Raw genomic sequence first — 23,326 nt, forward strand, 5'->3', positions numbered from 1 at the left:
AGGGGGAGGCCAGAGACAGAGTTGGGGCAAATTTCTAAGGATAAAAAAATTACGGGGTCATTTTAAAATTTTCTGTAAATTTGGACCGGGGACATTGTGGGGCCTTACTTTGGGTTTGATCGGAGGAGGAGTGGAGTGGGCTACCGCACAAATGGAAGCGGGTTCCTTGGCGAGGTCTGGGCTGCGGGAGCCGGAGGATCAACCACCGGCGGTGGATCTAACAGGCGGCGTTCACCTGCTTCCCTGCACCGTCAAGTACGATGGCCCTTGCTCCGTCTCCGACTACTTCAAGCCCAAGCTCGCAGGTACAGCCTGGCCTAGCAGACCACCTTCCTGTAGCTCTCGCCTAACCAGAATAAAAGGGGAGCAGTGGAGTCTCTTATCGCTGCTTTTTGAGGAAGGGGAAGATTGAGCTTTCAATTTGTTTGCGTAGGGATGGAGGTGGACGGGCTTACCGTGGAGGAAGCCCATTTCAGGGGAAGGAAGTTGCAGGGTGCCTCCATTTCCTTTCCCCATGGATATTCCGGTACCTTTATTATCGATGGTTTTCCTTCATTTTCTCTGTTGATAAATGTGCTGCAATTTTAAGTTACTCAGTTCATCTTGTATGGTTAACTTGGTGAGTCGCTTATATATATTTATATATATATATCTTGCAAATTACATGATTGATAGTTGCAATTTATTTTATTTTTCTCGTTTGGGATGCCTTGTTGTCTGTCTTAAAGCTTCTATTTCAATGATGTGGTCTGCTGTGCAATTCACGGGTTGCAAAAAATCAGAGTAAATAATAGCTTGATTGTTTCAGATGCCGATAGGGAGTCTTGGAGTCACTTCTCCTTGTTGCAATTCGCTTACTTTGTCTAATTTTCACTTCTTTTTTTTTGGGCACATTCTTATATGAGCTATAGGTGTCTTCTGTGCATTCTTACGTAAACTCTTATGGTCTGAGCATTTTTTTTTTTCATTTGAGGAACCACTGGATGAAAAATGTTCCTGGGCACATCAAAACTGGAACTTTTTACTTTTGATTTTTCATAAGTTATTGTGGTTTCTCCATGTTGAATCTGCAATTATATCTGTTGCAAGTTTGGAGACATCATAATGGGTGACGTGAGTCGGTGTGACGTCCGTACTGGAGGTTTCCTCACATTGCATTATCAATCTGATCTCAGCACCTTTAGTTTCTCTGTTAAGTGTCTTCCATACTGGTTTTACTGCAATATCTTCGTAATACGTAGGTGTCATTTGTCAATGCTTTGTGACTGACCTCTGATCATTTTACTCTGAATTTGGACTTTGTTTTTCTCTTATTCTAGAAAGATGTCCATCTTTCATTTTCTTGTTTCTAGGCAGAGCTTTAGGATATGTAAACTCTTATCCAGTTCCCAATGTGACTAAATCTCAATTTAATTGCAAGGGGTTTTTCATTGTGGCTGGGGGAAATGCTCCCTTGCAGTCGGGGAATACCATAAAATATCATGCCCATTTTATATTAAGTTTTCCTATCTCAACCCCTCCTCCTTACAATTTGACTCCTCTAGGTGCCTCCTTGAATTCTCTCCCAGATCAGATTCCTGATCTGATCTCTGCTTTTACTCTGATTCATGCTTCAATGGATCTCTGGTTATCTTTAGAAGGAGGTACACACTTAGGCTTAGTCATACAAATCTGCGGTTTAGAGATATGCAATCAGTTAATAAGAGAAATTATGTTGAAGAAGTTAAAATGCTGTTGAAGATGTCTTCCTGCTTTTCAATGAAAAAAGGATATATGCTCTTTGAGACACAAATTCCATGTATGTTTTGGTGAAGTGGGTTTTGATGTCAACTTGAATTATTCTGATGGTTTCGTAAGTGGATCTTTTCAGGATCAATGCTGGATTTGAATTTTGAAGGCCTCAGGCGGGCCATTTCTTGCTGTTATATTAAGGGGAAAGATTTGTTGAAGTAGTTGTTTCCTTTCTAAGATTAGTGCTATAAATTCAGCAAATGTTTTTTTTTCTTTTTTCTTTTTTAGATACTTGAAACTTGAGATAGATCAGGGGAAACCAGGAATGCTGCTTTATGCTCATGCTCTTTGATTTAAATTTAACAAATGTCATTTCAGTTTCTTGGATGTGCTTCCTGCATCTCTTTATGCTTATCATTGTCTTTTTACTAATGCATGGGTCATGATAACCTTCTGGAAGATTCTTTTTATGCAGCCATATGCAGTTTAATGTTGAATTCTTTTCTCTGATTTGCAAATGAGGCATATAAAGTAACCTATAAACAGACAAATATGAGTTGCTGATTTCAAAGTCAAACATCCCTTGGAGAACTCATGTGGCAATGAGACAATCTGACCGTAATCCTGTTGCAGGTTTGGTCATAAGTAAGAGGACCTCCGATAAAACGAGTGCTTCAGGTAGTTCTGAAGAAAACCGGAACTTATGGGAGATCAAAGCCAAGTTTGAAAGAATGACCTATTGGAATCATGACAGCGTGCCCTCGAAGGATGATCCAATCTCGCGCTCTTTGCATTGGCTCCCACTTGCAGAAGTGGTGAGTTTCTTTTTCTTGCCAGTGCAAATGGAAAATGTTTTTCGCTGTTAATACGCGACTTTTTTGCTGCAGTTTCCTATACTTTGAGAAACAAATGCATTTTTGCCATGAAAAGAAAAGGTCAATGTCTCGAAATTATTTTACGGGGCAGGTCCTAAAGTATAAACAAAGTGCTTATGCAATATAAAGAGACAGCTTGCTAGTGACTTATCGTCAATTTACTGATTACAGTAGTCCTACTACTACGTTGTATCTCACATCAATGTCTCTCTTGATGCAGCTTCACAAGCCAGTAACGCCTGAAGAATTGGCTTCCTCATCTATAATGGAGAAGAACCAAAACGATTAAGACTGACTTCAAGCGCACAAACTAAATGAATTCACGCCAGTGTACTTATGGTTGCGAAGGTAATTCTGTCGGATAGTAGGGTGTAAAGTATGGCTCAAGCACTTTCCTCATGTCTCAGCTGAATATTCCTGGGCTGAGTTCACGGGAAGATTATCAAGTGTTCCCTGTCGGATCAATTGCATATGCATTTTAAGTAGTAGGCTTGTGGGACGCGAAACTGTACTCTCGACTGAAGCTAGACATCCTATTTTGAATCTGGAACCTATGGCCCCTTTCTTTTCACTAATTTCGGAATTTTTAGGTTGGGGATGGTTCGCCTTGCTTTGACCATCATCGATCAGGTCAGAGGATCATCTTTCTTTCAATGTGACATTTGCCCAACGTCTGACTTTAATGTTAAAAATTATTAGATGATCCTAATCATATGAATGTCTGCTATTGCCTATTTTCTTTTCTATTCTCCCTCACCAAGCCTAACCAGCCACCCGCCCCTAATTGACGTCGCTGCCAGCGACTCACCCCCTGACCGACATTGTCGCCAGCCACTCCCCATTTGGTTGACATTGCTGGCCAATTCAGACCATTTTTTTTGTAACGCGAGGTTTCTTTCAGCTTGAAAGCTACAAGTAGAGTTCGCCTGTTGGCAACTTTACTAATTGATTTGCTGGAGAGAAATGTTGCAAGGTTTCATTCAAATAGCTAATATATATATATATATATATTGCTTTTTCTTGGGAAGAATAGAGTAAGTTAAGATTACCTTGTAAAATAAAATCCATATAGATTAAGGAGAATGGTACAGTCTGAATGAGTGATAACTAGTTAAAAATTGCCCATTACACGAGAAACATTTGTATTTTTTTTTCTAATAATAAGTAATATAAAATAATTAAACATTTTATAAAGAAAAGTGTTAACAAAAAAATGGAAATAATTCTACTATAATATTGACAGTGATCATTAATTATATTGGCAGGCCGCTTGCCCTTTTGGAACCTCATTGAGGATCTTACTTTCCAAATCGAAATGAGTAAATAAGCAATTTCGTCCTTGAGTTTGGCAGGTTTCATCAATTTAGTCCATAACTTATTTTTTGTATCAATTTCGTCCATAACTTTGTAATTTTGTATCAATTTCGTCCATGACTTTTCAATTTTACATTAATTTAGTCCCTAACGTTTAGGTTATATCAAATTGGTCCTTGACTTTGCATGGTTACATCAATTTAGTTCATGACTTTACGCAGTTACATCAGTTAGTGGTACAGTTGCATCAATTTGGTCCTTTTGTGGGGTGGTCGCATCAATCTGGGCCCAATGCGACATCAATTTGATCCTCTGCCACATCAATTTGATCTTGCCGTTAAGTTGTAATGGTTACGGTATTAAATGGTGGAAAATGTTACGTTAATTTGGTCCTTGTGCTACATCAAATTAGTCCATGTACCATTTTTTAATGGAATCTAACTAAACTCCCGCCTATTTGCTACATTAATTTAGTCCATGCACCATTTTTTAACGGAATCTAACTAAACTCCTGCCCATTTGCTACATCAATTTAGTCCCTGCAACATTTTTTAACACAGTGAACTGAACTCCCGCCTTCCTTCCTCCTTCCCCCATCGGAACAGAGCCATCTTGGCCTACTAGATGGTTTAAAACATATGAATTGCAGATGAAATGAAGGAAAAAACTTGCCAAAATGAAATGAAATTACAAAAAATGACTATATTAATATTATAGACAAGTCTTTACAAGAGATTGCTACACAAAAGCTACAGACAGAGGCTATATCTTTAGCAATCTAACATGTATCCAATCCAAAATGGTGCCAATCAGCAGCAATTTAGAACAACCCAAAATGATGAGCTTCTGCGATCTGCAGTTCAATTAGGTGGAAGTCTTCTTGGTTGGAAATATGCTGCAAACCTAGCAGCAGTTCCAGAACTTGCAGCTTCCATGGTGTGTGCCGTGATGGGAGTGTGAGGGGGCCTAACTGGAGGGGGCCTCACTGGAGGTGCCCTAACTGGAGGGGCTGTTATTGGTTGGAAAAATGAAGCCTCTGCAAATGTGGGCATTTGAGGAATCTATACATGATATTAAAGAGAGTGAATTATTTGGCAGCATTTATGAAAATTCAAATGTACAACTGAAAGTTAAAAGTACCTATGATGGTTGTGCATCAGATAAACCATACTGAGATGGTTGTGATGGTTGGGGTGGAGCAAATTCTTGTGATATATTCATTTCTTCTGTTGTACCTTCCATACCTTCATTCATTTCCACTTGAACATTCACATTCTCTGCTTCAACTAGCCTAGAACCACTCGGAGCACCACATGAAGTAGAAGCACCATGCCTATCCTTTTCCCCTTAGCAGCTGGTTGTCCAGTACATTTTCTCTTGGTGTGCCACATTTCTTCACACCTGTCACATCTTGGATCATTCAACTGCATCTTTAACTTGTTACGGTTAGCCTTATTCTCTGGAGCCTTCTTCCTCTACTTCTTGGGTCTTCCTGGTTATCTCTTCATCTTTAGAGGAAGGACATGGTCATGAGGAGTTCTCTCCCAGTAATCTTGGCCACTGATAGGATGTATGAATGGTTCATAAGGTTTCTGTGTGACCTCTTTCCTTAAGAGAGGATTAACAAACTCTTCTAGCCTCTGGCTATTGTACAACATGGTATGCTTGCATGGTATGCCAGTCAAGTCCCACACTCTACAAGAACAAGTATGCACCCTCATATCAACAACACACTTAGAGAATGGTAGGCATGTTACCTCAAACTGTGACATCTGAGGATCCTCTGACCACAATGGAACCCAGCCATTGGAGTTCTTCTTGTGTTCCTCCAACCTTGCTTGAACTTTGGGGCAGAGAAATCCATTGTGTCTGGCCAATAGAGTCTGGCTTCTTATCTTTTTCCTTGTGATGTACTCTTTCACCCTTTCAACTAAGGTCAGTATAGGTTTACCCCTCACTTTTAACAGTTCTTTGTTGAATTACTCGCACATATTGTTGGTTAGTGCATCATTCTTACAGACAGTATCAAAGGCTGATCTTGACCATCTGCTTGGATAAATTTTTCCTAGATAATTTGCAGTTGTTTGGTTGATCCTTCGAATAATATCCATGGACTGTGTGAATCTTTGTGGAGTTATTGCTTTGGCACAATTCCAGAATGCTTTCCTCAGTTCACCACAATTTCCTTGTGATGTATTCTTTCACCCCTTCAACTAAGGTCAGTATAGGTTTACCCCTCACTTTCAACAGTTCTTTGTTGAATTACTCGCACATATTGTTGGTTAGTGCATCATTCTTACAGACAGTATCAAAGGCTGCCCTTGACCATCTGCTTGGATAAATTTTTCCTAGATAATTTACATTTGTTTGGTTGATCCTTCGAATAGCATCCATGGACTATGTGAATCTTTGTGGAGTTGTTGCTTTGACACAATTCCAGAATGCTCTCCTCAGTTCACCACCATTGCACTTGGCATGCTTGGTCAGGTTTGCCCAGATATGCCTGTTGCAAAATCTGTGGGGTGCACCATCGCAGACTTCTTTAATTGCAGCATCCAACCCCTGCAATGTTCAAAAACACTTATTTCATCACTAATTTAAAGGATCTAAGTGATGCAACAATGCAATACACCATCATTGAACTCACCTTTCGCATGTCAAAGATGAAAGTATATTTCTTCTCTATTGGATCTCCTACATCAGAGATGAGGTTCTGAAGAAACCATTTCCAGCTTTCTGTGCACTCCACTTCAACTATAGCATATGCAATGACAAAGAAGGAATTGTTTCCATCTTGACTTACTGATGAAAGAAGTTGGCCACCATAATAACCCTTTAGGAAACATCCATCTAACCCAATGATGGGTCTACAGCCTTCTTGGAATCCCTTCTTACATGCGTCTAAGCAAATGTACAGCCTCTTAAACTCATGTGTCTCTGGTTGGACTTGCAATAATACAGTTGAACTAGGGTTGGATCTTAAAATCTCATGGGCATAATCTCTCAGCATTGCATACTGCTCCATTTCTTCACCTCCACACTTTTGCTTGGCCAACTTGGTGGCCCAAAAAACCATTGCATCATGCAACTTTACTTGGTAAGTGTGAACGAAGAACTCAAATACCTGTTGTGCAAACATGTTTGGCTGGGTCCTCAACTTGGGAATTAATTTCTTTGCAACCCACTCCCTTGTTGCTAGCTTGTTCTCGATCCTTCTTCTACAAGTGTGCTTAGGATCATATGTCATCACTTGATAGGTGTTTGTCCTTTTATTCAAAACACACTATATTTTCCATTGGCAGCCATGGTTCCCTCTCTTCTCAACACAGTAGGCCATCACTCTTGCCTTATCATTTTTCATAAACTGAACTTCCCTCCCTATTGCAATGTTGGTGTTTCTCACAGCCATCTTGAAGACATCAAGATTTTCGAACTCCATTCCAATAGGAATTTCCACAGTTCGATTGTCTTCAGCATTGTACATTGGAAACTTATCATTTTCCTCATCTGAATCCCTAGCCAATGACTCTAGTTCTTCACTATTATAGCCATTAGATAGCCTGTCATCCATTGTTGGTGTCTCCTCAACATCATCACCTACATTTGTCGGTGGACTTGCAGGAAATGCAAGTATTGCATCATCATGATCACCTGCAACATCAGTTTGTATTGTCATCTTAAAAATGTCATTGCTTTTGTAACTTGGCCTCTTATGTTTTGAGACCTCTTGGACTTTCTCTTTACCCTTCTCCTTTTGCTTTCTCTTCTTCACAGCAATAGACTTCTTCCTAATTCTTACTTGGCTTGCTTCTACATTTGCATTGACACATTGTATCTCCTCAAGACTAGGTTGAGTGAACTGTTCAAACTCCATATCATCATCTTCCTCATCCCAGTCCCATACTTCAGGCCCTATCGTTTCCATCTCCTCTTTGTGTCTCATCTTCTCTATAGCTTCTTGTTCCATCATTTCAATCTCTTCATGTCTCTTCTTGTTTGCAGCTTCTTGTTTCATCCTTTCAGTATCTTTTTGCTTTCTCTCCAGTTCAGATTCTTGTTCCTTTCTCTCAGCCTCAACCCTCTCCAACTCCCTAATCTCTTATTCATTGAGTTTTAAAGAATCATCTACTTGGCCATGCTCATAGTACAGGTGAAGTTCAGTCTAATCTTGCAAGACACTAATCAAGTATCTGGCATTAAGGTCAGACTCGAAATTGTTTATGGCCAAATCAAATGTCTTAAATGTAGGATCCCTATAATGGCAGTTAGTAGGTACAGTTTTGTAGACATTAGGCAGCAAATCACAAACCCTAACTGCTGTAATTGTATCTACATCTACGTTTCTTATGATTTCTACATCACCACCTTCATAACCCACCTTGGGTTCCCTAACAAACTTCCCTCCACGATGCAGATAAACATCGACTGTTTTTCACAGGTGCAAACTGTAGAGAACAAATTCAAATTTGTAAACCCTAAAAAACAAAGATTTTCTTGTATTTTCATAAAGCCATTGTGAAAAGAAATCACTTTTTAACATGTACAAACGCCACATACACCAGGACATGCAAATTTCACCACATTACATCATGATCGACCTACCAAAATATCATCTTTATGAACTGCTCATATCCAGCAATGTCAAAACATGAACCTAAATGCTGACAGACCAACAACACTTGAGGAATAATGTGTGCTGATGATCAAAACCCCTAAAAGATCTACTCATTTTAAAACTCACATTTCACCGAAAAACACAAACAAAGACAGTGAAACTTACCTGGGTAAGCAGATAAACTTGTGATTATCGTCTTCCATAGTGCTCGTTCGAGACTTCTCTTGATGATCACCTCACTAGAACTTCGAGAGGATACGCTTCGCACTTGAAGAAAGACAATACACAGAGGGAGAGACAGATAGAGAGAGAGAGAGAGAGCAGAGGAAGAAGATGAAACGTCCTCCAACGGGCGGGAAAAAGGAAGGAGAAGGATGTAAGTGATGTAACTAACAACATTTAATTTGTGAGGTTACATCAATTTACCCACGCGTTACATCAATTCAGTCCCTAACGAAATTGACGGAACCGTAACACCGTATGTCTTTATGCCACTCGGACTAAATTGATGTAACCGAGGATCGATCTGATGTAACACCAAAACTCAGGGACTTGTGTTGCAAAGGTCAGGGACTAAATTGATGTAATCGTGCAAAGTCAGGGACGATTTTGATGTAACTGAAAAGTCAGTGACGAAATTGATGCAACCTGCCAAACTCAGGGACGGAATTGCCTATTTACTCAATCGAAATTCACGTAAACTGGTAAAATACTTTTAAGTAAAACAATTTAGAAAATACTTAAAATTGAAAAGAAAAAAAGTATTACAAACAGAAATAGGAAACACATTACCCATTTATTTAGACTTTTATTTTGTTATACTAAACAAGTAAGTCTCTTTTATAACCGGGAAAAAAGTCTCGTGATGTTGTATGGTCAAAAGATTGCGTTAATATTATGTTAGAAAGATATTGATTAAAAAATCATTATTTCTTATTCTTATTAAGGGTTAATTTAAAAAAATCCAATTTTATTCTCTTCCTAAATACAGCCAAAATCAAAGTTAAAATACAATCAAAATGCGTACTTTCAAAACATATAATTTTAACTTTCGTTAAGTGTTCTCCAACAAAAAATAGCTTTTGATTTCAGAAAAAAGGATAATTTTAGAATACATAAAATAGAGAAAATTGAATAGAAGAAAGAGAGGAAAAAAAAAAGATGATTGGAGAGGGAGGGCCGTATGGAGTCCAAATCCCTCCACCATATTAGAATTTAACGATTTTTCTTGAGGGAGAGCAGGTTTGCCGACTATCACCATTCAAAAAAAGGTTGTGGCGCCTTTGCTTCGTGCCCTATTGACCCTCACCTCCTCTCTCTCAATATTTTTTTTAATGTTTTTCTTTTTATTATTTTATTTTCTTCTAATATTATTTTATTTTATTTTTTAGAACAATGGAAAATTATTTAAAATAGTTGGAAAACAAAATAATCAACGGAATAATATTTATACATCTCCTTAAAATATTTTAAAAAATTCATTAGAATATAAAATTAACGATTGTACGCTAAGAAAGATCTTGACAAAGCACATAGAACATACTTAGTTTTATTAATTATTTTGGATGACTTGCATAAAAGTGGAAAAGATATAAATGAAAAATATGATTTAAAATAAAAGAATTTTTTTGGAATATGAATTAATAAAATTCAAAATTAGAATCTAGAAAAAGTAAAATTTTCTGGTAATATCTAAAAGATATCGAGTTAGAAATAAACTAAAATTTAAGAGGGTAAAACATGTCTGCAGCACCCAGTCTCTGTATAGGGACATGCAAAGGGTGGGATACATCTCTCTGTGGGGTAGTCTCTGCCCTCTGGGAGGGTAGGGAAGTCCATTGTAATTTGATCGAGAACGGGTTCAATTCTGATGTCATTGTGCAGAGCGCTCTGAACCGCCATGTATGCCCAGGGTGGTGAGGTTTCCTGTTCTGAGAGTGTTTTCAATGTAATGGATGTAAGGAGACTGCTCTGATCGCAGGTTATGTCCAAAACGGGTTACTGGCAAGCGGTTTGGCTGTTGTGCTTGAGATGTTTGGTCCAGCCGAATGCAATTACTTTGGTTAGCATCCTCCCTTCTCGTGCCAGTCTGGAGCTTCTGAGCTTGGAAAGCTGATTCACGGCCATGGTGTCAAAGTTGGGCTAGCTTCTGATAACCCACTCGTTAATGCTCTACTGTTGTATGCAAGGGGTGGAATGATTGATATAGCTCGGTCTCTGTTTGACGGTCTAGAGGAATGCAACCTTGTACATGGAATGTGATGATTGCAGCTTATGAGCAGAGCAATGACCCTGAAAATGCGAGCAAGCTCTATTGCAAGATGCAGGATGAGAATGTGCAGTATGATTATAACATTGGTTGATGTTATTTCAACTTCAGCTAATCTTGGGCCGCTTGGACTGGGAGATGGTTACATGAGCTCGCAGTTCAGAAGGGCTGGGAGGGTAATGTCTCGATCACAAATGCACTCAGTGATATGTATGCGAGGAGCGGGGACACAGATTTGGAAAGAAATGTGTTTGACAGGTCGGTTCAGAAGAGTGTCGTGTCGTCTCTTCAACTTCAATGGTAGGGGCCTGTGCATCGAGTGGGCTTGGGCCTGCTGCACTGGATCTCTTCTCGAGAATGAAGGAGGAGGGAGTAAGCTTGAACAGCTCGATCTTCACGGCCATTTTAACTGCTTGTAGGCATGCTGGTCTGGTAGAAGAAGGGAGGAAGCACTTCGAAAGCATGATGAAGGATTACTCGATCATTACTGATGTTGAATAGTGTGCTCGTTTGGTGGACCTTCTCGGGCGGGCCGGTTGTTTAAAGGAGGCTTATCACTTCATCCAGGGTATGCCAGTCACCCTCATTCTAGTGTCTGGGGGGGCCTGCTTGGGGGCTGCAAGATGCATGGTGATGTGGAGTCAGCTGAGCTCGTTTACAACCGTTTGTTTGAATTAAATCCTGATGCTGTTACTTTTTATGTCCACACGTCAAATATTCATGCTGAAGCAGGTTGGGGGAAGATGCGGTGAGAGTCGTGAGACTGAAGGAGTTGATGCGTGAGAGAGTGCTGAAACGGATACCAGGCCATAGCCTTGTTGAGGTGAACCTGCAGTTCCATAGGTTCTTGTCGGGTTCGAGAACTGAGCCTAATTGAGGCAACTTGATCGTTTAAGCAGCTTTCATCTTAGCTTAGCAAGTTTGCCGAACAGATCAAGATTCATATTCCTTCTCTGCCCCGGAGAAAATGGTTTCTGCATTCTTGAAAACTCAGAGGATACATTTGTGCTGTGTGATTTGGAGTACAGGATTGTTTCTGAAGAATAAACCTGTACAATTTGTTCCTGCACCTAAAGAATTAAAAAATCATCTTCACATTTATCATATCTCCACCGAGAGCAAGTAAGTCTGCTCTTCTATCAATTGCGAGGTTGCCTCTTGTACAACCTGAGGAAGAATATGCAGCCCGCATTAGCCTCTCATCCATGGATTGCAAGGATCCGACGTGTACAGTGTATTAAGCAAGTTGAGTTACTTTGCGGTACCTGAAATCCTATCTTCCCATACATCAGTTGAGCTGCCTTGTTATCTCGATGCACATGCACATACACTACTTCTACTCCTAGAAACACGTCAGTACATAAGATCAAGTGAAAAACTGTTTGTTACTTTTGATGTGGATACTTTCAGATTTATATATTTAGTGCATAATTTTTCTTCTTACCTGTGGACTTGGCAGATGCGAGGGCGAAGTTCAGCATATTGCTGGCAATACCTTGGCGACGAGCTGATTTAGCAACACAGAGGTTGGCAATATAACCGTATCTGCTAGGGCCCGTTCTGCTGATGCGGCAGAAGAGAGGAGCTCTCACCTTTTCCTGTGGAATGAATTATATAAGTTTATGGGGCGTGGTGGCAGAAACTCTGAGGAATAGACACAATAGCCGCATCAAAATCGGAAGAGAAAAAAAATCACCCCAGGAAAAGTCTCTCCATGCAATAAGTATCGGATGCTAAAATCAAGAGTGCCGACAACACTTTTCAGCACGGTTCGCTTGTCATTTCCTCGGTCTTTCTTTACCTGGTGCATTTCCAATCTCCCATTAGGCTTGCATTTAAATTGTAGCAAGTATAGTTCATGCTATATTTACAAATTTTGGATGTCAGTGTCATCTAGCTCCTCCGTTAGAAGTTCGATCTTTGTGAGTTTCGTTGTACCATGACAATGCATGTGCACTTCTGCCCATTTGTTCCTCTGCATCGCCTCTTGATGGCGCTGAATTCCTGCAGTATGAGGAGTGCAGGATGATGAAGTGAGGAACTTTCTGCTTTCGAAAGAGATTTTCTATAAGAAAATTAATCGAAAAGAACATCGAATCAGCTCCTACCTGCTCTGCAAATTTCCTTTTGTAGTTTTCGACATATCTGTGTTAATAAGCATAGTCAGAATCCTTTTCATGTATTATTAGCATTTCATTTTTTGCATAGACTACTATCAGCATCTTATTCACTCTGCATCTACCGTCAAGGGATGTTTCTCCCATTATCGTCTGCGAAAAGTGTGTCTCCAGTTTTATGCGCCGAGAATATGCAGAAAGAATTCTTGATATATCTTGTTTCAGTTCTCATTTTAACTTGAAAAGCGGAAAAAAAAAAAAAACAGATTCCCGCTTTTACGCTTTTCGCATCCCTTCTTTCCTTCAGAAGAGCCGCAGCATATCTTGTACAATGGTTTTCATGGAGGAGCTTACCTCTCATGTGGTCGGTCCTCCCAGTTACTCTCTGCTCGAAGCCATGCCGCTGTCTTCACAAAAATTCAATCAAGAGCCAGCAGCACTCCAGATGTCAACCCCGAAACAGCAGCGAAAACCAGGGAAACGAGACGGTAGAACCATAAAAGCAAGAGGACAATCATGGAAAATACCCAATATTCTTCGTCAAGCAATGCCTCCCTCGCCATGAACTGCCCAAACTCGAGCCTGTTCTGTTGCACGAAGTCCTTCTCTAGTGGCTGCAACCGATTGAACTGCAGACCGAACGATTTCTGTCCGTCGAGTCGGTGGGGCGGTGGAAGCGGCTTTGGCAAGGAGAGATCCTCTGTTTCCTTTGGCTGAGCAGGTTTCGATTCTGTACTCCTGTTAGTTTGCAGAAGATTTGGTTACGAACGGCTCAAGAAGAGGTAGACCATTGATAACTACTTCAGAGGACATGATCGAAAGATGCGAGAATTGGTGGAAGGCAATACGATTGAAGAAACAAAACAGACCCGACTTACATGGTCCATGAAGCGGAAGCCGCAGTTCGTCGAACTTCCTGATGATTGCTCGAACCATTGGCCGAGAACCTGAAGAACTTGGGCCCCGGAATGGAGATACCCGACATCGGAGTTTTGGAATCGAGGATTCTGAAGAAGAAGAAGGCAAAATGTTGGCTGGTTTTTCAGGTAAGTTTTCTCTTTTTTGATAAGCCTTTTTTTTTTTTTGATAAGCAAAGGTAAGTTTTCTCATTGCTAAAGTTTGCAGAACCAAAAACTTTTTGCAATATAATGACCGTGTATTGGTTGAAGCGGTTCGAGTGTTATTGATAGAGAAAATCCACTCTGAAATAGCTTAATGCCTTAGTGAGTTGATCAATTCGAATTGAATTAATCGGGACGAATGAGTTTTCGGACGTTAAGATACAAATAAAAAAAACTTTTGTAATACACATTGCTGGGAAACGGAATCAGTGTGGTGATAATACTAATGCCCACAGTTTTTGGCAGCATATCATAAGAAAAACTAAATTAATGAAGAAAATAAAATCATAAAAAAGAAAGAAAGAAAGAAAGAAAACATGTTGTGGATAGAATGGTTTGCAAGAATTGCTGCCCATCTGTCGAGTGGTTGGAAGGGAAAAGTGGATAAAACAAACAGGTCTCCGTGCGGTTTTTCTTTTCCTTGCTAATTTACGCTCTACCACACGACAAATTAAGAAAATGTGAGTTTTGCCCTCCAGTCTCGTGCTATTCATGTTTTTAATCCATTTGCTCATTCCTGGTGAACAGTGATTGTTCAACGATGATAAAGCACCTTCTAGATGAGTAACGAGCTATAATCCATTTGTTTCTACATGAACTTAGCAAAAGCGAATGTGAATTTTCGCAGCCATAATCGAAAAGACATTGTTTCTATCAGATTTCTCGATTTGTATGTAACCTAATGGTTAGTAACGAGCTAATAATTTCTCAGGAACTAAGTCGTGCAACTTGATAGAGACCAACTATAATTGCCAATCATACATAGTTACGTGACAATTTGGCAACCTGCTATTATTCCTGTTTGAAGCTGTGAGCCACATGAATGTTGTTTCCTAGATGAGTGAATTAAAAATATGTATGAAAGATGTGGCGAAGAACAATTTCTTTTCTTTCTTTCTTTTCCCTGTTTTTCTCTATTTTTTCTTCTTCTTCTTTTTTCCCTTCTATTTAATTTTTTATTGGGACAGATCAGAAGAGCAAACAACAAATTGGGCCATAAACCACAAATTCATTGACTCCGCCAGTAAGGCTGAAACTGCCAGTCATATTCTGTCTTTTCATGGACTACTACCCCACCCACCCACCGAAATGTTTGATTGTGCAAACGCAATAGAACACAGAATTGGGGGCCCCAAAACCACCAGCGACGGCAAATAGCACTCCATGAGTGTCAGCAAAACAAAATTATGTGGATTACCTTTGCTTCCATTGAGAATTTTCAGTCTATGATGCTTCAAATGATCTTATATTAGTATCAAATGCCCGAGCTTTACTGCAGATTTATGTTCTTCATGATGATTATTTACATTTATTTAAAATATTTAAGAATTTGTTGATTTGAATATTTCACGACTTATATAATCGAAAAAAATCAAAACATAATTTTTTTTCGGTGTATACTCTAATTTTCGGAAGTTCGGCCGACCCAGATTAATCTAGTTTAGCAATATCGGCCAAATCGAGAATTTTCTAAATCAAAACATAGTAGTTTGACTTATAATAAACTTAAAATAAAATTCTTCTTATTGAATCATAGTCAAGAAAAATGTTATTTCTATTTTTTAGAGTGCCTTCTCCTTCGCAATTCCTTTTACTTATAAATTAAAAAAGAGATACTATTGTAAAAAAAAAAAAAGATTTCACATGCATTGATTGCTTATCAAGATTTTATAAGAAGAATGTAGTACGTACTATTACTTGTCAAAAAGATATTACTATCAAGATAGATTGATTTAAGTGATCATTACTTATTTTTCTTAAATAAGATTTAGAATTTAAGTCTTGGAATACAAAAATTCACACTTGGTAGAGTTTTATTTCTTTAGACTGATCTAGTTCGAAACTATATTAATCGATGCCCATTAGGAAAAAATATACTATTATTGCATACTAAACTTTTTTATCTAAACTATATGAAAATATAAATAAAATGCTAGGAGAATTGGGTCTAGAAAGTTCTAATGGCCAACATTTCCTACCATTGCTCATGATACTGTGTATTATTTTTTCCGTGTGTATTTTAGTATTTAGAAATCCAACGGATCTCAACTAATTCAGTTGAGCAGAGTTGCAAGGGGTATAGCTCTCCCAATATGGATTTTCTCCATTCACAAGACTTGACCTGAGATCTTATTTAAGAGGAACAATTACCGAATTGCTTGAATTATCCCATGTTGATTGTGATAATGTATATTTTTATATGAATCTTCAAGCGCATTGCATGTGAAAAGTTTATTGATTAAGTGGTAAGATATAAACTTATAAAATGTTAGAAAATATATGTAAAATTAAATTTAATTCGAAAAATATATAATTAATTATATAACTTCATTAATAAACTTGTTGGTTGGTTTAAAGATACCAAATCTATAAATTTAAATTACTTAGAATCATTAATTCATATTAAATATAGTTGATAATATCAAAAGTTACACATAATTAATTCAATTTTTTTTGCCAAAATTAAGTCGATTTACCTTAAAATTTTTGAATTAATACAAGAAATGAAGGTATAATATTTTGATATTGCACTTTACTAGACTATTATATATTTAGAAATTTGAAGTAATTAATCGAAGCAAAAGAAGGAAAAAATTTCAATTCTAATGTTTAACAGAAAAGAAATTTTAATAAATATGCATTTAAAGTATATTAGTAATTTAATATTCTTGTTGTACTACAAATATAATAAATGTTAAAATATGCAAATAAAACATGAGCAATTAATTAATTAATATAAAAAAAAACCCTTAGCGGAAAACAAGATTAAAATCATGATGATAAATAGCAAAATGAGCAAGCACTTGAAAGGAAAATGACAGAAAAGCAAAATAACAAAAAAGATCGTCTAATCTATACTATTATAATGGAGAACGAAAGTAGTTGTGTGACTTTCGTTCTCCCAAAAATACTTTCGTTCTCCCAAAAATATCCTTAGTTAAATAATATAATTAAATAAAAGTCACTAAACTATTGGAAGTTAATTAAAAGGTGATTTACTCAATTCTTATCTTCATTAATTAACAATTACTCCACTTTTCCTTTTTTCTCTCTCTCCCTCTCTCTTTCTCTCTACTGTCTATGAATTAATATTAAAATTATAAAAACATTTAGTAATCCATACTATTTGATATATGTTGTAAAGGTATTGAATAAAATTATATTTTTGCGAAAATTTTAAAATAGCACTGAGAAAAATTACTTTAGATCATGCAAGTATGAGTCTTGATAACTAAGCCGCGCGTAGTATGAGCACAAATCTTGTTGCTTATGATTTTAATTTTTTGTAAAAAAATTACCTCGAAAGTAATGAATAATTATTGATAATATTCCTTCTGTGTAAATCACACATAATTTTAATCTCTTCTCAATTTTCATTTGTGATAAGTACCAAAGAAATAAAAACATTTGAAACATTTTCTCTTTTAGGCCAAAACGTTTATTTTTTGTATAAATGGGACATAATATTTGTTAATATTTAAATAACGCCTTTTCAATAATTTGAATATTTTAATATTTCAAAAGTTAAACTTAAAATCTGTAAATTCTAAAAAATTAGAGCAATTATATATACACACATAAAGAGCAAATTTACGAGATCGAAGAACGAAGAACAAAGGAGAAAGACAAATCAGTCGGTGGTGGTTCGTCGGAGAAAATATGACCAAGAGTACAAAGAAAAAAACATAAAGAAAATGACAAGAGATAATCAAATAATATCTCAAATTAATTAGGAAAATTTATGATATCCTTAAAAAAAAAAGAAAAAAATCTATGCAAAACAAGATACCAATAGTTATTTGAGGGTCATGTGTAAATATTCTCTATTAAAAATCAATAAAGTACTTGTAAATTATAAAGAGATAGATATTTATATTGGGCGCTCTCAAAAAGATTCATGGGTTTTAAACCCGATACTATCTATTAGGCCAATCCCACGTAAAAGAGAAATTTGGTCATACAAAAAGAGCTTATTTGTGTTGAAACTTATGATTATAATAATTACTATAGAAGGTAATGGTTCGAACTTTATTTATTGATCAAAGATAGCTCATTTTCAGCATCTCAAGATTAATAGAACACTCTCATATCATACAATGTAAGGAAATTGTGATGGCAAATTATTAGTAGTTGAATGTTGCACTTTCGACCGCTTTGGTACATACTTCCTAGCCCAGGCATGTTTCCCGTTAATGGTAAATTTCGCTCTACTCGTCCCGTTCAATATGTGACCAACAGAAGAAGCTGTGCGGAACACAATTCGAGCAAACAAAGACTGCTCATTTGGTTTCACTTCTTGCATGTACACCGACTCCACACAGTTCCCGTTAGTTTTAGTAAAGAAGTCTCTAATTTCCCATTCCTGTACTGGATAGCCCTTAGAAAACGTAATGAATAATGTTCTGTCGTCGATCGAGGAGTCCCTCGAGGCTTTGCTTGCAACGGCTTTCTCCATGATATCACTCAGTGCTCGCATACAAACGCTATTGTTGATCCTGGCTATCCCCTCAGAGGCGCTAACCCGATTCTCATGAAAGAAACGGGGTGAAAGTTCTTGACTTAGGATACTTTGCATCACGGGGATGTCGCTAATTCCAGAGGATGAGGATGCAATACATGATTGATTCTTGTTGTCGATGATGTTAAGGCAAGTTACGGCTTCTTCGGCGATCTCGTTTATCAAGACATGAGGGAAAGACAATATTTTCTTCACGCAGTACCTAAAGCCCTTATGCTCCAACCAGAGGAACATGGCAATAACTCTCATGGACTCGGTGGGGTCTCGAAAGAGGTTGATCACAAGGACGGTATAAAGCGATCGATCTATCGAATGGAACAAGTTAAACTCGTCCTGTGTCACAAATGATGACACTCCCGTCTTCATCCTTGAGCTTAATCTTGTATTACAGAAAAACAAATTATGGTTAGTCAAAAATATGTTCATACTATAATTTGTATTTGGACTTGAATTACGCACGACATTTTCTAGGCGAAATTTACATTAAGAGGTGGCGCAGCAAATTATTTGAGATGAACAACACATATGATATGTCCAATAAAGCAATTCAATCATATGATCAGTCCATGATGCAAATCTAAATAAAAATCTTTTAAAAAAAAGGGAAAGATTAGCTTCATTTACCCAACAAACAGCGGGGGCAAGAGAGTTTTGGATTATGTTTTCTTGCCAACCAACAATACTCCTTTGGTGGAGAAGCTCTTCTATTTTCTCCAAACTCACTTCACTAAATTATTTTATACATGAAAAAGTCACAGCTCTCATAGGGGAGATCTCAAAAACTATTGCGTGCATATCGTGACTGTGAATTCAAATGTGGACCCCACAACCCTTGTGGACCCATCTTGATACGCGTGGGTCCATGCATAAAAAGTATTTAACATTTGTAACTAATTTCGTTTCTAGTGAGACCATATTATTGGTGTAATTTATATTTTTCCTTTTTTATTAAGACCATACAATAAATTTGTATCAGTAAGAAATCCACGTCATCATTAGTCAATGATGGATCCAACTCTCAAGGTCAATGGGTGCAAAATGATATTAGTTATGTTCTTATAACATCGAACTAAACAATGTCGAGTTTTATGTTAATATTTCAAATTAACAATTTGCACTTTCAATGATAGTTTTGCTCATAATATTTCAAAATGAAATTCAAACAAAGAAACAACATAAACTATAATACATTTTAAAATCACTACGTTTCATTTGGTTTTACAATAATATTTTTAAAATTTTAACTCTTACTTTAACTCTATTCTCTATACAACAAAAGTCAACAATATAATTATTACTTTTTTCAATTTTTTTAATCATTCAATTTAATTTTTAATACTAAATTCTATCAAATATCAATTACTTTTTTTCACAATTTAACAATACAATCATTTCTTTTTTTCAACCATTCATTACTTTTTCACACTTTTTCTCATAATTCAACAATACAATTATTACAACTCAATTAAAATTAAAATTTAACTCTACTTAACTCTAAAATTAAACACACCATTAAATGTTAGTACTGTCTTCTGCCAATACAAAAATGCTTTTCTAATAAGTCATGCATGGTCAACTTCTTTCTGACATAACATTATTGGCTCAATGTATCATTTCAAACTAGATAACAGCCCTCATAAATATGGTAATGAATAAAAAACTTGTCCTTATTCTCCTTCCAAAACCGAATGTCATTTAAAGCGCTCCCTTTTAAATAATTGAGTATTTGGCAATATTAAGAAAAAATATTATAAATGTAATATATATCATGACGAAAGGGACAGTAAATAGGGATTTAAATAGCCTATATTTTAATGACGGGTAAATTATACCAAAAAACACAAATTTTCACTTTTATTTTAGTTTTGGCACAACTTTTCATTTTTGACATAAAAAACTTCAACGTTTCTATTTTGTCTCAAATCTGACACGCCGTTAATCTGCTTTGACGGATTCTATTTAATTGCTAACGTGGAGCATAATGGCGTCATATAGACCCCATCCATCAATGAAGTTCGGATACACGTACAATTATCTTTCTAAAATAAAAAATAAATCCTATATTTTTTTTTTGTTTTTACAAATATACTCCACCTCTATTCTCCCTCCTCAACCTACCCTCTCTATCTTATGCAACTATCTCACTCTCTCTCCTCCATCTTCCTCCTTCTCTGTCAACCTCCCTCCATCGCCACAACTCCTTTGTACACTCTAGATATCAAACTATCATTCATGTGAATTTACAATATCATAATTGGTTTATGCTCTCAAGTTAAGTTCTTTCCTGTGTGGACTAGTTCAGATTTGCAAGATGACCGGATCCATCATCAAATGAAATAGTTGACCAGGAAGAGGGAAGATAGAGAGAAATAGTTGCAGAAGAGAGATGATAGTTTGATGAGGGAGGAGAGAGGCGAATCGTATTTGTGAAAACAAAAAATATAGGATTTGTCTTTTTATTTAAATTAATTGTACATGTGTTTGATTTTCATTGGTGGATGGTGGTCCATGTGATGCCGTTATGATCCACGTCAGCAGTTAAACAGAATCTGTCAAAGCTGATGAACGGTGTGCCAAATTTGAGACAAACAGAAACGCTTGAGATTTTTTATGTCAAAAATGAAAACTTGTATCAAAACTGGGACAAAAATGAAAGCTTGTATTTTTTGGTGTAATTTACCCTTTCAATGACATGATAGTGGACATCAAGGGGGCAAAATGGTTTGGTCACTTTGGTGAAATCTCATTACTTTCGATTTGACGATAAGAGGTTCATAGTTTAATTTTCTCCAGCAATTTTTCGTGTTCCTATATTCTACTTTTCCTATATCCTTTTTCATGTCTATTACCATCGTTGTGATAAGAAAAAAGAAAAAAGAAAAAAAAGGCAAGAAAACCCTATGTTTAGATGGCATGACTTGCAAAATAATGTGACCAATATGAATCCTTCATTGGCTGTAAGAAAAGTCATTAGGATCAATATAGGTTGGTTCAAAACTTTCAACTTTTGTTCCCCTTAAGTAAGGTTTCACGTTCGAGTCTTGTGAATAAAAAAATTCATGTTGTGAGAGTTTTATCTTTAGTGGGCCAACTCGACTCAACTGAATTAGTGGGGTCCCGTTGAGTTTCCAAATATCAAGATACGCATCGAAAAGAAAAAAAAAGAAAAAAAGGAAAAGAGAGAGAAGTCATTAGAGCTAGGTAACTAAATTTAAGTGCCTAATGAATTGGATTTACACTCCGTGGAAAACTTTGCAAATTGAAAATTACTTTCTTAAATGATGTAACATATATCTACGTGGAGCGAGTGATCTGATAATGTGTTTGATTATCACATTAAACACTTCTCTCATATGAAAAAAGGGTAAATTTACTTTTAGTCCTCAATTTAGCTATTTTTTCTATTTCATCCTGAACTATTTTTTGAGTTGAGCCTTATTGAGAACCTTTTTGATATGTCTACTTGTCCTCCTAACACTTTTTCATCCAAAATAATTGATTTTTTTACATGGCGTACATAATAATTATTTTGAAAAACAAAAAAAAGACCAATTGCAAATGCTAGGAAGGGAAGAGAGTCGAGGGCTACCAGCAATGGCCTCCACCCCCTTCCAAGGTTGTAGGAAACCTATAAAGCAGCTAGCGACTTTTTTTTCCCCTTTTGTTGGGTGTTGAGGGGGAGGGGATGTGTTGATGAGGATCACGAGCATGATGATGAGACTGATACACACGAGCTTGGAAGTTGAATTCGTAAAGATGGATCTGATGCACAAGATCTTGGAGACTTACATGCGCTGAGTGGACCAATCACATGAGCGAAGGCAAGACGAATTTAACAAGCTATAGAGAGTTTGATGATAGACTTTTCGGTTTAAGAGGACTCTAATTCAATTGGGCATTCAAAGGGCTTTAATCAATTAACTTGCCATGAGATAGTCAATGGTCCAACCCAAATTGGAGTAGACGCATAAGGAAAGTCAAGAGGTGCTGAACTTGGAATAAAATGAGAACTATTTTGGGTGACATTTCCTTAATTTCTTTAACTAAAGTTAGTCTATTTATCAAGTTTATTTCTTTACAATTGCTCTTAGGCTTATATAAAAAAGGCTAATAGTTGATCAGAGGTTAGAATATTTTGGTGAGGTTTTCTTCTTTGTTCTTCGTTGAACTCCTTCAATCGATCAAGTGCGATAGTTTGTGAGGTTCGGCACAATTTGAAATTATTAGTTCTTGTTTCTTCATAAACAACGGGTCAATAACCATTTTCTTGATATTATTGGTTCTTGTTTCTCTATAAACAACGAGTCAATAATCATGTTCATCTAAATCTGTTTTTGGCAATTTGGGAATCGATTTAAGTTTGATCGTCATGTTTCACAATCCTTCGTGAGCTCCGCATCATGTGTGATCATCGCTCTCATGGGTGGGGTCACCTAACAGCCCCACCTCCAAATAAAATTGAAATTTCTCAATTAGTTCTTAGATAATTCGCTTTATGATCTCTATGTTCAACAATGATACTACGAATGAAATTTTCATTACATGTATCAAAACGTATTGACCGTCATTTTGCCTCCTAATTGACCCACGAGTTGTTCAATATGGTCCAATTCTAGTTCGACTGTCCAACTCCATGTTGCTTCAAGATGGATGAACTTTCGTTAGTTTTTCAAATATACTGTCTTCAATTTTTTTCGGTATTTAATTTTTTTTTGTTGACGTAGCAAACGATGTGGTTGCATGGCACTAGAAAAATTCGAAAAGT

General features: G+C 36.9%; 4 protein-coding genes across 6 annotated transcripts; 2 read left to right on the plus strand and 2 right to left on the minus strand.

The window, feature by feature from the left end:
• On the plus strand, positions 1-3,318 carry LOC116198202 (uncharacterized protein C12B10.15c). The gene is made up of 4 exons (XM_031528557.1): positions 1-305; positions 434-526; positions 2,365-2,546; positions 2,827-3,318. The coding sequence occupies exons 1-4, from the start codon at positions 152-154 to the stop codon at positions 2,893-2,895; spliced, it is 498 nt and encodes a 165-aa protein (XP_031384417.1). The 5' UTR covers positions 1-151; the 3' UTR covers positions 2,896-3,318.
• A 6,957-nt stretch (positions 3,319-10,275) lies between these two features.
• Positions 10,276-11,305, plus strand: LOC116193712 (pentatricopeptide repeat-containing protein At2g33760-like). The gene is made up of 4 exons (XM_031522461.1): positions 10,276-10,437; positions 10,498-10,597; positions 10,916-10,980; positions 11,063-11,305. Exons 1-4 carry the CDS (start codon positions 10,276-10,278, stop codon positions 11,303-11,305), a joined length of 570 nt encoding a protein of 189 aa, XP_031378321.1.
• Positions 11,306-11,743: 438 nt separating this feature from the next.
• LOC116193509 lies at positions 11,744-14,382 on the minus strand. 3 transcript variants are annotated; one of them, XM_031522241.1, is made up of 9 exons: positions 13,800-14,382; positions 13,449-13,659; positions 13,276-13,328; positions 12,913-12,949; positions 12,743-12,808; positions 12,501-12,605; positions 12,249-12,402; positions 12,070-12,077; positions 11,744-11,971 (listed from the first exon to the last, which is right to left on the minus strand). In XM_031522241.1, the coding sequence occupies exons 1-9, from the start codon at positions 13,904-13,906 to the stop codon at positions 11,906-11,908; spliced, it is 807 nt and encodes a 268-aa protein (XP_031378101.1). In that variant the 5' UTR covers positions 13,907-14,382; the 3' UTR covers positions 11,744-11,905. The 3 variants fall into 3 exon arrangements, with proteins under 3 accessions (XP_031378101.1, XP_031378100.1, XP_031378102.1); XM_031522240.1 differs by having other exon boundaries at positions 12,070-12,146; positions 13,800-14,377; XM_031522242.1 differs by lacking the exon at positions 12,070-12,077 and having other exon boundaries at positions 11,945-12,069; positions 13,800-14,380.
• A 3,685-nt stretch (positions 14,383-18,067) lies between these two features.
• Positions 18,068-19,288, minus strand: LOC116197379. Its single transcript, XM_031527515.1, has 2 exons — positions 19,186-19,288; positions 18,068-18,940 (listed from the first exon to the last, which is right to left on the minus strand). The coding sequence occupies exon 2, from the start codon at positions 18,925-18,927 to the stop codon at positions 18,133-18,135; it is 795 nt and encodes a 264-aa protein (XP_031383375.1). The 5' UTR covers positions 18,928-18,940; positions 19,186-19,288; the 3' UTR covers positions 18,068-18,132.
• Between the last annotated feature and the right edge of the window lie 4,038 nt (positions 19,289-23,326).

Source organism: Punica granatum, chromosome 2 (genome assembly GCF_007655135.1).
Source record: "Punica granatum isolate Tunisia-2019 chromosome 2, ASM765513v2, whole genome shotgun sequence".
Classification (NCBI taxonomy): domain Eukaryota; kingdom Viridiplantae; phylum Streptophyta; class Magnoliopsida; order Myrtales; family Lythraceae; genus Punica; species Punica granatum.